At 38.0% G+C, this 14480-nt stretch overlaps 1 protein-coding gene across 1 annotated transcript; it reads right to left on the reverse strand.

Annotated features, from left to right (window-relative positions):
• Window positions 1-15: 15 nt before the first annotated feature.
• LOC106935283 (MAM domain-containing protein 2-like) lies at window positions 16-9346 on the reverse strand (the record flags this gene model as incomplete). Its single annotated transcript, XM_015015677.1, has 8 exons — window positions 9167-9346; window positions 8962-9072; window positions 3970-4256; window positions 3263-3347; window positions 2323-2460; window positions 1023-1300; window positions 275-368; window positions 16-162 (listed from the first exon to the last, which is right to left on the reverse strand). Coding segments are annotated over exons 1-8 (1201 nt in total), but the record flags the coding sequence as incomplete, so codon positions are not given.
• Between the last annotated feature and the right edge of the window lie 5134 nt (window positions 9347-14480).

Genomic DNA, 14480 nt, shown 5'->3' on the forward strand with positions numbered 1-14480 from the left:
CCAGGTTTCCCTCACCTGCCCCTGTGGTGTGGTCTCCATTCCTGAATATGTTGGGTTTCACCGACACTCTCCTCCAGGACGATGCGACGCTCCGGTCCTGGGTGTAGAGGCAGAGACCAGATTCAAAATCACAGTTGGCGATGGACGGATCGAAGGTTGGCTCTGTGGAAGTAATGCCAGGGATCAGCATGTTGGCAGAAATCGTTTCTGCGGCTCTCCTGGTGTTTTGTTGGCTTGATGGGATTCGTGGTGAAGACAGAAGTCCACAGCTCACCTGTGTCTTTGTTACAAAACTCTGGAGAAAAGGAAATGTCGTCCAGAGCAACATGTCCGCCTCTCGGGCTGTTAAAGCCCACCTCAAAAACCACCTGCAGGCCACAGAGACAAACAGAAAGACATAAATAAAGCTGCATGGCAGCTCTGCCACAAATCTGGAAAATATTGCATGTTTCCTGTGTGCATATTCATTGCAACCAGAGCAGAAGGAAATGTGGATTTACTGTAAAAAAAAGAGGAGAGTGAGATATCCTCTGCCTCTGCTCCTCAGTCCGGTTGGCAGTGGACAGAACCAGAGACTCTTCATGGACAGAGGAGAGTCTGGTTGAGGAACCTCAGAGTTTCATCTCTGCTTTTTGTGCCAGGATGAGAAGCAGCTCCAGTCGTTTGGGATTGGCATCTGTCTCCAGTAGAAGAGTTCAGGTGTCTTGTGCTTCGTTTCCACTGAATGTTATGGCATGGGTTGGTGCCGAACCACAGAGCCAATCACCAGTTGGACCCAAACGCCTGACATGGCATCACACTAGTGCGATAACAAATGTGAGGCACGCAGGAACATCTTTCTGTCTAACTATCAGTGGAGTGTGTTGTGGGACGCAGCAGGTTGACCCAAACGGTCCAATGGATGTGTGACTAAAGGGTTGTTGGTCCGTATGCTATGGAGACTGTTGGACTCTTACTGAGCCCAAACGCCTGACCTGGTGTCACAGCAGTGTATGTATCAGTTAAAGCTGTGGTTTCCTGACCTGCACTGGGTATGGAGCCTTCAGGTCCACCTGCACAGGTATCCACTCTCCTGGGGGGCTGATAAAGTCGACCCGGTTGTCCGGCTCGGCTCTCCACAGCTCCTGGTACTGGCCCAGGCGGTCCCGGGTGAAAACGGTGAACATGTTCCCTCTTTCCTCGCTTCGCTGGTACTGAAAGCTCAGGCAGCCGGACATCGGCATCGTCGCCATGGGAGACACCAGCTTGGCGACCTCTTTGAACGTCTTGGCGTAGCTGGAGTCGACGTACATGAAGTGACCTGAGGAAGACGAGCAAACCTGGAGGAAGATTTCTCTGCACCACGGCGACGCCGTCAGCGGCTTCGGGTTGTAGCGGTTAGCTAAATGACTATAATCCAGTCAGATGCTCCAGATTACAGGTTTCCAGCTGTGAAGTCCCATAATCTGCTGGTTTGTTTCAGTCTAAATATAACGTGTGAAAGATGCTGAGTCATGATTTTTGTTTCACAGACACACAGAGCTGCTGATGGCGTGGAAAACAGACAGAGAGCAACAGTTAACTGCTTTATTTATTCATTTCAACAGATTGTTTGGGTGTCAATTAGTAATTGATTAATGTGATGATTAATCACTTAATCAATAGTGCTGATTATCCATCAGTTTAGTCTAATTAGCCTCTGATTAATTAGCCTTAATCAAAGACTAATTGAGTAGCCTTCAACTAACTGATTAATTGATTAATCAGTTAATCGAAGCCTTTGTTCAACCACTGAAGCCTTTTTTACACCTTATTAGAAATATATGTATATAAAATACAAGTAAGCAAATAATTTAATTCCTTTTTAAATAAGAAATAAACATTTTTTTGCCTAAAAGACAATAATATAGCTTGATTATTTGTAGTAAAGGAAATATCTGCAGCAAAAAAAAAAATATTTCTAACATGAAAAATTATTATCTTCCTGCTTCATCTGGTTGATCTGTTGATTATTATTTGGATTAATTGATTCATAATTGGATGGAATTTGAAGCTAAAACTAGATGACTTGATAAGTTTTGGGTACAATATAAACAAGAAGTTTTTTATCTTAAATGTAAATGTAAATATATTTATACAATTTTTGGCTTAATTGCTGCTTTGATTATATTGTTCTTTCTGCAGATGGCCTCTTGTAGAGACTGTACCCTCCAGTTAACGATTAATCGGTTACTAAATTAGTGGACAGTTATTTCAATGATCGATTAATCACGATTAATCGTTTCAGTGTTACTGTCAGTACAGAATTAAAGGCATTGCATGCAGCTGGACTCTCCGCCTCACCTGTCCTGTTGTGGTATGTGTGATCGTCCGGCATGCCGTTGTGGACCAGCTGGACTCCGCCGCCGCCAACGTACCAGTTCATGTTCACGTTCCACTGGTTGTTGTAGCCGCACAGGTGAGGCTCCTCAAAATCGCAGTCTGGAGACAGAAGAACCGAAATTAACCTGCAGTGTGGACAAAAACTAAACAAAACCATCGGTATCAACAATGACGTGACCCTGTAGCTGCCCGTTAATCTGGGAAGAGTTGGTTAAAGCAACATTTAGAGATTAAAATATAAGAAATTACTGAAAAACTGAAACTCAGTGACACATAATTTATTCCACATGCTTATTTCTGTTAATTTTCATAAGATAAATGCAGTTTATTAAATATAATTGTCTAATGTGGTCGTATTACTGTCTTCAATTCATGACGAAATCAGAGCAATTTGCTAAAGAAGCTTCTTCATTTTCAAACTCACAACTTTCCAAGTTTCTTCCTGTAAATTTTTGACTTTTCACACTCAGAAATGTTGTTTTTCCTATTTTTCTGAGATTAATCTGAAAATTTCTGACATTTTTTCTAGCAAATTTTCAACTTTTCATACTCAGAAATTTACATGTGTTTTTCTAGAAAACGTGTGAGATTAATCTCAGACTTATCCATATTTTTCTAGCAAATCTTTGACTTATCAAACTAGGAACTTTCTAAGTTTCCTACAATATTTTTTTTAATTAATTTCAAAATTTCAAGATTTTTGGCAGCAATGTACTCCCTTTTTTTCTATTTACAATGCTGTAAAAACAAGGGTTCGCCCTGTTGCTTCTTTTGTTTTGTTTTATTTTGTTTTCTTAGTGCTGGAGCTGCAGAAACGAGCAGCAGCTGTTGTCCATCAGGATGTTGTTTGTCTTCTGATGTGAGCAGAGATGTGAATAGCAGAAGAAGTGCAGTGACCCACCCAGGCAGTATCCGGGGGTGATGTGGATCTCAAAGATGGACACGCTGCTCCCTGCGCTCGCTCCAGCCCGACCTTGGATCACAATCTGCTCACAAAGAGAGGGGAACACCCAGAGAAGTGACAGCAGCAGGTTTAACGTAAATTAGCACTAATTGAAAACATGCATGCAGAGATTCTTTGACAGAGAGGCGTTAGAGGGCCGAGGCGGCGCAGGACTCTGCCGGTGTGTTTATGTGATGAGGGGCCCACACATGGCGGAGGCCTGGCACCTCATCATCGTGGTCCCGGTCCAGTCCGCCGGGCTCTGCCTCGCTCACAGCGTAAACACCAGCTCCGTGTTTACGCTACGATAAAAGCTCTGCGCATTGGACTAATTTTACACAGACGTGGGGAACCGGGCTGCAGGAGGTTCTGCTGCAGCAGCAGAGTTCTGACTGTATTCATCAATAATGGTCCAATAACTAGACTCTACGGAGAACAATAATCAATAAGGTGGAAATTTAGAATAAAACAACAATTGATTGGGTTTTATGAGGGATTGATGGATGTTTAGTTGGATGTTTTGATGTATGTATGGTTGGATGTACGGTTGGATGTGCGGTTGGATGTGCGGTTGGATGGTTGGATGTGCGGTTGGATGGTTGTCTTTATGGTTGGATGGTTGTCTGTATGGTTGGATGTGCGGTTGGAGGCGGCCCCCTCCTCACCCTGAACGGCTCGGTGGCGTTGTGCAGATCCACGCTGGCGATGACCCAGCTGTCTGATGGCGTCCTGCTGCTCCACAGCGGCGTGTCGAAGCTCCGCCCCTCGCTGCGCCTCAGAACCTCCATGTGACCCGACTCGGCGATCTGGTACACCAGCCGCACGCAGCTCCACTCGTCGTGCTCCAGGGACGGGCTCAGCAGGATTCCTGTCGCTTCTCTCTTTGGTTCGATACCAGAACCTGAGCTGCCCTCCGCGTCGTCGCTCGCGGTTTCCACGGCAACAAAATGTCCTAAATAAAACAGAATAGACAGGATATTTATATAAAACTATTATCTAACGCAATATTATCCACTTATCGATTCAATGTGAACAGAAGCTTTACATCTCTAGACACTGAGAACAGTCAGTGGTTACTTCTGCTAATATGCTAATTGTTTGCTTAGCGTTTTTGCTAACTTCGAGAATGTTTAGCACACTTAGCTACCCTAATTACATTTCTTAAAATAAATTCTAAATTGCTAATTTTTCATAAATTTCCATTGAATAAAGTTCAACATCTGTGTTGAAATTTTAGTTATGAGCTGTTAAGAATTCTTCAAGTAGCTAGCTATTTATATCGTCATATATAAACGGCATATATACCATGCTCTTATTTTGAAGTGAGGAAACTGTTTATGCAGCAGTTCAGTATCCTCTCCTCATGTTATCCAAAACTACAGGCTGTAGTTTAAAATCTACAGATGCACTGTGTGCCTCCTGACCACTTTAAAGTGGTTAGTTAGGCTAAATAAAATTAGCAACAGAGTTAGCAATACTCAACAACTATAAAACTAAAACCATTACAAAGAATCAAACCATACAGGACTGCAATAGCAAATTTAATCCGCTTGAGGGTAATATACTGTGTTGTAACACATGTTGTGTCATAGATGACTGAAATTAGCGCTTTAGCATTAGCTTCAGCTAAATACCATGTTGGTATAGCACTTTAGCTTTAGCAAAACTAATATTTATGATTACTGCATTCAGGTCTTCTCCCAGTGCTAACAGGAAACAACCAATCCACCCATTGCTCTATGCTATGCTACAACTAGCATAGCTTGTTGTGAATGCTAAGGCTAATTACCATGGCTATCATTGATGACAAGCGGTTTTCCTGTAATGTTAAGTTGTTTCTGCACTACCGGCACATTTGGCAGTTAGTATATGAGAATGATTGGCAGCGCTAAGACCCGCCTCCTGGCTCTGATTGGTTGTTTCTGGTCGGGAGCGATGCTTTTCTTCAGTAGCTCAAGGTAGAGGTGGAGGAGATCAATCTTCACCTCATATTCTGTATCGTAGTTACATACTGCAGCTTTAAAAGCAACATAATTTCCAGAACTTTCTCCAGCTCCAACGCTCCGTATTCCGGTGTGCATTCCTAGCTCCGACATCTTATCCAAAACAAATGCAGCATCCGTCCCTCAGCGCCCAGTTAACACGTAAAACAAAACAGTAGAAGTAGCGAATAATTTCTGATACATTAAGTTACATAACATACTGAAATATGGACGATACAGCTAATTTCAGTCAAAAAGGAGAAAGGATTTCCCCTTGGGAAAAACCCCAACAAACTAAATGCTATTTATATTAGAGTCTCTGAAACAATATACAGAAGTGAGTATGGTAATCCAGATCAGGATTTAAAACCCAGAGTCATAAGTCTCTGACTCAGTTCAGCATGAAATCCTCCTTCGTGACCCCTGTGAGCCTCGGGGCATTTGAGCTCTCAGTGGTCTGTCATTTATTATTTGCCCCTGTGGAATGCTCTGCAGCCTGCAGCTCCGCAGAATGAGAGGAAAACACCCAAGAATCGAGACTCAAAACAGCCACTCAATTGGAAACTCAATAAATATCAACTAACCGCATCCAGTAGTTAACATGGCGTTGCTCGTGCTGTTTGGTGTAAAAAGAGCATAAACAAAAGCAGAAGAAAGGAGAAGAAATCGACAATTAATGGCCGCCACTGAGGTTTTATAACAAGCTTGAGGACATAGCAACCAGGATGGAAACAGATGGAGGAAAGGCGACTGAGTCATGAGTCATGCTGCTGCAGCACGGCAGTTTTTAGTTAAGTTCAACCAATGATGATGGATGGAAACACAGAAAAGCTTACAGAAGTTTTTCCAGCGCTGTCTGGTTTACTGGTGATGCAATGATGATTACAGAATATCTATTTTAGCACCTAAGAATTTCCAAACAGTAGTTATTTAATAAATTAAGCTTAAAAAAGCTAAAACAAGTTATGGTCACATTACAAAGCTAAGCCCAGAGCAACAGAGTTTACTTAAGCTAACAGTTACAATGTAAGCAACTGTAAAATACAAAAGTTTTCACATTAATTAGTAGAGCAGACGCTAAAACATTAGCATTCTGTGGTTAGCTGCTAGCATAACTCTGACTGGTTGCTAGCTCATACTAAAGCTTCAAATGTTTCATTTGTAGTAAAAACTCAGAAATCCCGATTTCCGAAGGAAAGAAAATCAACTGCACTGCCTGCAGGAAGTTGGATTTTATATTCTGGAAGTCGTAGAGTTTTTCAAACATCGACTTCAGGATCCAATATGGCCGTTCCTCTCGGAAACGGTAGCAAGCTGTGGTGAAAACATGTTTATTTCAGAGTTCATCTAAAGACATTTTCAAGAAAAAAAGAAAACATGGAAGCTTCAAATACTAGAAAAGTTCAGAAATAAATGTCAAAATTTCTGAGTTTTTGCTATCACATTTTCCACTTTTTGAAATGCAGAAAATGCCTTTCTTCTTTTTGTAAATTCCAAGATTAAGTATTGTGGTGGAAATTTACTCTTGTTTTATTTCTATCTACAACGGCACTGATACACTATTATAATTTAGTCTTGTATATTATATGTAGCTTATGTTTTCCTCTGGATTTTTCCATCAGGAAAACAACATTTGAGCTAGGTAGCTAGCAAGTGAATATTAAGCATGTTCACTAGCTAGCAAGCATTTTAGCATCACAGGAAAGTGTTAATTTATGGCCAGTTGGTGTTTGTTTTTGCAACCGGCTTACTTCTGTTGCCAACCCATACGTGTCCAGGTGTATTTGGTTTAAAAAACTAAACATAAACTTGGGACTGCAGCGGTTAAAGCAGTTTCAAACAGCAGGATTCCCCAACCACCATATGTATTTACGGTTTTCCTGCCTTAATGTTCAATTATGGTGAGGTTAAAAGAAACTATCCTTTGCTTATCTTTAAACGTCAAGAATAAAGTGACCTGAAGTGTGGCCTTGAAGTAGGCCACACTCCATGTCACAGTTAACTTGACACAGTCCAGCTGTCTGCGCTAGCTCCAGAGGTCCATGTAGCCATTCTTCCTAACTCTGAGCGTGAATATTGTTCTTCAGCACACAAACATGAATGCACAACAAATGACAGAGTAATCACTGTAATCACATGATCTGAGCTCCATTCATCAGGCTGTGAGCTACACAAATAACCACTGACATAACTTTGATATGGGGATGTACTGAGCTCATTCATATGAGCTGCACTACAAACCCGAGGGGAAGCCAAAATGTGCCGTTTCTCTCTCTCCAGATGTTCACTGATGCTGCAGTCAATGCAGACCAGATGGACCTTTTCCTACAGAGGGCTTTAGTGCTTCAGCCAAAAAAAATCAGCAGCAATAACAGCATCTTGAAGTTACATTCTGCATCCTTGAAGCTGCAGATAATCAGAAGAAAAATTGAGCTCCTCTTCCTTTTTGTTTTTGTGTCTAATTGTAAAAGCCATCTGTAACTGCCATGACAGTTGCTGTGGAGTTACTGTGACAACGGAAAATAAGCCACCATCTTAGCTCTCGCCTCTTTCTTATCTGATTTATGAACAATATAAGCACATTACAACTATTACTCCATTACAGTTTTTGACTACTCTGTGCTTGCCTACCAAGATGGCGGTTCAGGATCACTTCCGGTTTAGACTTGTAGTTACTATGTACTTTCTAATTACTATCTTTGAGCTAAATTATGACAATTATTATTACTAAGAAAGTTATAACATTGTCTTGGAAAATATGCCAAGTGTTATTTTAATTAATGTAAATAAATATGTTACACTTTGCTGATGTACATTTTAATGATAATCTGGAAGATTTTCTTCAGCGCATGTAGCTAGAAGCTACCAGAAGCAGCTAGCACAGCATGTCATGAATGCTAAGGCTAGTTAGCATAGCCATAGATGACTGCAGATAAACAGTTTTTCTGTAATGTTAAGTTCTTTGTTCTGATTGGTTGTTTTTGGTCGGTTCATTTTGGTAATAGGGGGAGGAAATGGAGGAGATTAATCATTATTATATAAATATACTTTCACAACGTAGTGACAGTATTAACAAATGTGGAGAAAAAACATATCTTAGCACATGTGCTGATCGTACGGAAGAATCTGTATAATCTTTGATCTAAATTATGACATATTATTCATTAAAAGAATTATAACATAATATAAAAAATAGACAATGTTATAACTACATATTTTGCTCTCTGCTATGCTGCAGCTAGCATAGCCTGTCATAAATGCTAAGGGTATTTAGCATGGCCGCCGTTGACGGTGAGAAAACGGTAAGTTTGTTCTTATTGTTTTTTTGTTTTTGTTTTTTTTTCTGGGAGGAGATCGATCTTTGTTATATATTATAATGTCACAACATAGTGACAGTTTTCACAAATGTGGAAAAAACACATTTTGCACATTGATGGCAGGGATTGTGCGTCCAGATCCTGAAGGCTTCAGCTAGCATAGCTGGTTTCCTGTAAGTTGTTCTGATTGGTTGTTTTTGGTCGCGAGCAGCTCAGGGAGGATGTGGAGGAAATCGATATTTATTATGTAATACTGTCACAACATGGTGACAATCTTAACAAATGTAGGGGAAAAACATGTTCTTCTGGTTATAGTTACACACAGTAGCTTTAAAGATGCAGTAGGGAATAAAAGTACCGTCTCTGTGCAGAGTCCAGCTGGTAAAGTCTGCGTCTGACGTATATCCGCAGGTGTTGGACTCAAAGTTACAGGAGCCTGGCAGCAGCCGGCTGTGGGCTCGGACTGCGGCTTGGAGCGCAGGAATAGAAACGGAGAAACAGAGGAACGGTAAGTATGAATCATCGGCAAGTGTCGTTATTCTGCAGCAGTAATAAGTGCTTACCGACAAAAGCCAGGAGGTAGATTTGGAGCATCGCAGTTTTCTGTCTGAGGAAAAACGCCATCGCTCTGTGGTGAAGTCCAGAAAATAAAAGAAGCAAAGAAAGTTGTTTTTTCCCCCAGAAAAAGTGTTTGCAGGGTTTGTCTGAGTGTCTCTCCAGCTCAAAGACTGGCAGCACACTGCAAGGAGGAGGAGGAGGAGCAGGGAGCCAGAGGTCGAAGAGGAAGGGTGGGAGGAGAAAAGAAGGTGAATGATGAGCTGAAAAGAGCATAAAACTTGTAGATGGAGAGCAAACAAAACGTGATAAAAACACTGATAGTCACTTTATCAAAACCAGCTGGCACCATTCAGCTCTGCGGAAATCAATCTACACTGCAAAAACACAACATCTCACCAAGTGTTTTGGTCTTGATTCTACTGTAAATATTACACTAAAACAAACTCACAGCAAAGATGTTTTTGTCCAGTTTGGGCTTAATTACGTTTATTTTTAAGCCTGGATATTTCAGTTAACTAATCAACTACTGAATAATCTGACAATTATTTGAACCATCGATTAATCACAAATATTTGTTTCAGCCCTGCAATTGAAATAAGACAAAACTAACTTACAAGTAACTTTTCAGCAGGATGTAAGAGCTTGTTTTAATTCAATATGTTTTTTACTCTGTACACTCCAGTTAACGATTAATCAATGACAAAATGTGTTTACAGGTATTTCACCCATTGATTAATCATGATTAATCGCCTGTATTTGAAATAAGATAAAACTAACTTAAAAGTAACTTTTCAGCAGGGCATAAGTGCTTGTTTTAAGTAAACTATTCCTTAATGATTAAAATAAGTTCTTGTTATAAGTGAAATAATCTACCACTGGAATTCATACTTTTTCTTCAATATTAAGGAATTATTAACTTAGAACAAACTCTAATATCTTGCTGAAAAGTTAATAAGTCAGTCTTGTCTGATTCCAAATGTCAGGCTGAAACAATTAATCAGATAAATTGTGATTAATTGATTATTTAAATAATTGTCAGTTAATTTAGAAATTAATTAATTGTTAGCTGAAATGTACGAGTTTGAAAAAAATGGCCATTTGCTGACAAACAACATATTTAGAGCATGAATTAAGCCAAAACTGTACAAAAAAATACATACATTCTGCAAATTAAAGATTAAAAAAAATTCTTATTAATTGTGATTAATTAAGTATTAAAAGAATCAACTGATTTAGTAATCAATTAATTGTTATCTGGAGTATATAGACTGAAAATCAACATATTCACCGCAGGATAAAAATACATTGGTTATGATGTTATATATATATATATATATATATATATATATATATATATATATATATATATATATTTTTTTTTTGTTTTTTGTTTTTTTTTTTTGTTTTGTTTTGTTTTTTGTTTGTTTGTTTGTTTGTTTTTTGTTTACCAAAAACTCCCAAGTAGCAGTTTTAACTTCACCTTGTTCAAATTCACAAAAAAAGAATTTCAATGCATTTTAGGCAATAAAATGCCTAAAATGCAATATATATATTTATATATATATATATATATATATTATTTTTAAGTAAGACATTGCATTGTTTATTTGCAACATTTAATGTATTTCTAAAATTATTTTTAAACAGCTTAAGATAAATGAGAAATCTGTTGAATGTGCTAATTTTTTTACCCGATTAATTGTCAAACTAATCAATTACTAAAATAGTCGTTTGCTGCAGCATTATTGAAGTGTACTATGATATTTGTGCTAAAACCTGGACCAGAAATACTTGGTAATATTTTGTGTTTTTGCAGTGTATTCCAACAGACAGTTAAAGTAACGGATCATAACGGTTTTTGCTTCCTGCAGCAGAGACTTTCTGGGTGGAGTGAATGAGCTCAGACCACATGACTCAGAGTGAAGCATGAAGGGGGAAAAGCTCAAAACCCTTAAAGTAAAACAGCTTTACAAAGGCTTTAGGTGATGCACAGACACAAAATGTATGGAAAACTGATGCTGCCAAAATTGGCAATAAGTACAGAAGTAAATAAATGGTTTGATAATATACTTAATGTGCTTAATGTTGCATTCAGGAAATAAAAACATAAAAACAGTGTCATATGAATAAATGTTATTTATTGTCTAACATTATCACTATTATATACATTTTATTTTCACTTGCTTTGTTTTACTGATTACTTTACTTATAATATAAGATTTTTTTTCTCATTATTTTCACATTATGTATTTATTTGTTATTAGTTTATTAAATTTATTGTCACATTTCATTTCTATTTTTGTCATATTCACTAGTTAATATATAGTTTATTGTAGTTATTTTTAAACATTTTATTTTATTGTTCAGTTTTCGTATAATTAATTTTGTCATTATTCTCACATTTTGTAATTATTCCCTTGTTTTTAAAACAATTGTCATATTCTATTCCCACTTATTTTGTCTCATATTCTGCATTTAATACTTTTAATTTAAAGTAACGTTTTATTTCAGTTTTGAATTTCAATTGTTTTTCTACTTTGTACTTAATTTTTTACTTCCTAAGACTCTTACAAGGAGGACATGAGGAAAAAACATGAGGAATATGGTAAAAAAATAAATCTGTAAATAATCGGGTAAAGCAGAAAACAGAAAGATGATTCATTATATTTAAGAAAAATGAAATAAAAATAAGTAAATTAATAAAACAATACATGGAAATAAAGTAGAAACATTTAATAGCGATAATGTTAAAAAATGATTAGCAAATATTAATTTATATCACACCTATAATGAAATAAGTTGGGAAAGTTCCTATTTTTAAATTTTTTTGATTCAATATTTGTCAGTTTTTTTTACTTTATCCAGCCATTTTTAACATTTTTTAATATACATTTATTTTTGACAATTTTGGTAGGATCAGTCCTCCATAAAAATATGCTTCGTTGAGGAATGGAAGGCAAATGATGCCTGGTTTTCATTAAATCTGGAATATGTCTTAGTAGAGCTGCTTTTCATTGTATTTAAGCTGAAAAAGCTTCTGAGGTTCCTGTGATTTCTGTTGGAGTTTATCCAGTAAAATATTAATTATTTTAAAAACATTTTCATCTTAGATTTCCTTTTTATAGATGCAAATCTTTCCATCTTCCTTTAAAACTCCCAGTTTCTTTTTCTCATGCTCTCCCATTTAATCAGGAAATGCTGTTTCCCTCCATAACTGGAAACAAAAAAAACAACAACAAACAAACAAACAAAAAAAAAGATCTAACGAGTTGATTCACTTTGTTACCAAGCAACAGGCGTTTTTCATCAAACAATATTAAACAGAGACGCTGAAGGGCCATCAGCAGCTTAAATAGACTGAACTCCTAATGATGAGGTAACCAAGTGAGATAATGAAGCTGAAGTGGCTGAAATACACACGAGAAAAACTCCTGACGGGTTTCCGCTAACCGCAGAGTACAGGATTCAGTGACCCCTAGTGGCCACGGGGCAGGACTGCAGCCTCTATGGAAGAAAAAACTTCTGCAACTGTTCGCTTTAAATAAAGAAAAAAAAACGCTGAAGCGCTTTAGGAAAATATATTTGGGGCTCAAATCTGCAGCATATTGAGCTTTATTGGTTTTAGAAACTAATTCTGCCCATAAAAATAAAAAAGATTAGTTGGTTTACTCTCTAGTTTTAAAGTTATTAATTTACAAATATATTGGAGAAAATTATATAAATGTTCAATATTTGTGTGCTGATCAATAGAAAAACTATTCGGTTTCAAGTAGGACTCAACCAAGGATACAAAGTAAGGACAGAGGAAAGGAATGAAAGTAGGGCACAAGGATGGAAGAAAAAAGAAGGAAGGAATAAAGGGAGGTAAGTAATACAGCTGGAAGAAAGGAAGGAACAATGAAAGAAAGGATGGAAGGAGAAAAGGAAGGAGTGAATGAAGGGAAGAAGGCAGGAGACAAAGATGAAAGAAAGGAAGGCAAAAGGAAAGGAAGGATGGGAGGAAGAGAGAAAACAAGATAGGATGTCAGGAATGAAGGTAGGACACAAGGATGGGAGAAAGGAAGGAAGGGAAAAGGAAAGAAGGAAGGAATGAAATAAGGACAAGAATTAAATAATTAAAGTTGGACACAAATAAGAAAGGAAAGAAGGAAGTTAGAAAGGAAGGAACAAATGAAGGACAAGAAGAGAGGAATAAAGGTAGGACACAAGGATGGAAGAAAGGAAAGGCTCAGGAAAAAAAAACAAAGAAAAGAAAAAGGAATAAGAAAGGAAGGGGAGGCATGAGAGAGAATGAAGGGATGATTACAGGAAACGAGGACAAAAGGAAGGAAAGAGATAAAGATAAAGGCCATATTGTCAGAATTTAATTATCTGTTAATAAAATATGAAACTTTGTGCTTTTTGGCTCTAAAGGTTAAAATCCCAGCAGAGCCTGCAGGTTTCTGACAGGCGGCCATGAGGAAACAAAGGAGAGCTGTCCTCTTCCTCTGGAGACGCCATGCAGTGGAACAAACTTTCCACTTTCCCTTCAGCAGCAAACGAGGAAAACAGAAACATTTCTCCATCTCTCCTCCGGCTCCACAGTCACACATTTCTCTGTTTTTATTCACTTTTCTGTGTTAGATCCTCCAGGAGTTAATTTTCCCCCTGATTGTGTTTTCTGCCTCACTTCCCAGCTGGTTCTGTTCAGAGAAGCTGCAGATTAAAAACCTTCAGAGGTTTCTGAATCGGCTGTAATTTCCAACTGGTTTGCATTTCCGACTTCAATCTTCAGTTTATTTGTTTAATTTCCTGCATCAACAACGAGGCGGACGGGGCATGAATAACCAACAGATGCTCTCCATTCAGAGGCTTTTAGACAGTTGGGATGTTTTAACCTCAAAAACGCTGTTGGAGGAAAAACGCTGGAGCCCTAAAATCACTTTAAGTTGTTTCCTTTTTCACTCTTTCAAGGTTTTCAGGTTTTGTAACTTTAAAAATACAAACTTTGATGTATTTTAAATGATAGCTGATGATGATAGTTTTCAGGTGTTAGCCACTTCACCTCTAACTACCAGCTAAGCTAGGTTGGTGGAATCAACTAACTCGGTCACTCTTTGGTTGCCTAGCAACAGCCTGCTGGGTAACTTGCGCAGCAGCAGTTTCAGGTTTCGCCAGGCAGCAATTTCATTTCAGGAACAAAATAAACACACAGTAGAGAACAAGATATGAACAAAAACACAAAATCTAAGAGCATTATAAAAATTATAACGTCAAAATTAAATTGAATCTAAGCTTTACGCTTTAGCATAGCTTCCACTAAATATCGTCTTGGTATAG

Source organism: Poecilia latipinna, unplaced genomic scaffold (genome assembly GCF_001443285.1).
Source record: "Poecilia latipinna isolate Pla-1442-1.1 unplaced genomic scaffold, P_latipinna-1.0 Scaffold1942, whole genome shotgun sequence".
Lineage (NCBI taxonomy): Eukaryota > Metazoa > Chordata > Actinopteri > Cyprinodontiformes > Poeciliidae > Poecilia > Poecilia latipinna.